Raw genomic sequence first — 910 nt, 5'->3', positions numbered from 1 at the left:
TAGAGACGGGGTTTCATCATGTTAGCCAGGATGGTCTCGAAGACACTTCTTTCTGCCTATCCTTACTATGTCATCCTCTGCAAGCCATTGCCTCTGTATATAAGTACATTTAACAACACTGTCATGAAAAATCTATGCCAGAGATACGATTAATTCCACCCACAGCTGATGAATATTTTCTGATTATATTTCTCAAGGCAAATATCCCCAACAATAACATGTATTGAACACTATAGAAATAAACAGGATAGACAAAAAAAGACTCAGACTGTCTAAGTAGTAAAGTTTGTGCAGAACTGGAAACAAAAATCCACCTGGGTCAGAGGTATAGGGTTAATTTATCTTGCTGAGGGTCAGGTTTCTCCTTCATGCATGTTTAATGGTCCACCTAAGTTCAACTGGAGGAGCATCTTTCTTCTTTGTTAACCAAACATGCCCAGGTAGAGCTGCTTCTCTTTTCTATGGTAGCTGCTGAGTTCTGACTGTGTCAGCTGGAGGTACCGCCGGACGTTGGCATCTTGGAAGATGATGGAGAAGCAATTAGAAACAGTCAGTTAAGACCATAATCATACCTTGTGGCAAGAAACAATGTTAACATGCTCCCATTTTTAAATCTCTCCAAGATCTGAATATATCGCAACCATTCTATGCAATAGTAAATCTCGTTAATAACATTTGGAATTGAAAAAACAATCTGTGTCCCGGGCTGGACTGGTTGTTAATTTTTATTTATTTATTTATTTATTTATTTATTTATTTTTGAGACAGAGTCTCACTCTGTCACTCAGGCTGGAGTGCAGTGGCACGCGATCTCTACTTACTGCAACCTCCACCTTCTGGGTTCAAGCGATTCTCCTGCCTTAGCCTCCCGAATAGCTGAGTCTACAGATGTGCGCCACCATACCCGGCT

General features: G+C 40.5%; 1 protein-coding gene across 2 annotated transcripts in view; it reads right to left on the bottom strand.

The window, feature by feature from the left end:
• Window positions 1-172: 172 nt before the first annotated feature.
• The window catches only part of TTC9C (tetratricopeptide repeat domain 9C), a 10,659-nt gene continuing 9,921 nt past the window's right edge, over window positions 173-910 (bottom strand). For both annotated transcript variants that reach the window (XM_011993396.1, XM_011993395.1), the window contains one exon: window positions 173-517. In XM_011993396.1, coding sequence (XP_011848786.1) covers window positions 423-517 — 95 coding nt within the window. In that variant the 3' untranslated portion in view covers window positions 173-422. The remainder of the gene's footprint in view (window positions 518-910) is intronic.

Source organism: Mandrillus leucophaeus, unplaced genomic scaffold, assembly GCF_000951045.1.
Source record: "Mandrillus leucophaeus isolate KB7577 unplaced genomic scaffold, Mleu.le_1.0 Scaffold43, whole genome shotgun sequence".
NCBI lineage: Eukaryota > Metazoa > Chordata > Mammalia > Primates > Cercopithecidae > Mandrillus > Mandrillus leucophaeus.
This window is presented reverse-complemented; position numbering and strand designations above follow the sequence as displayed.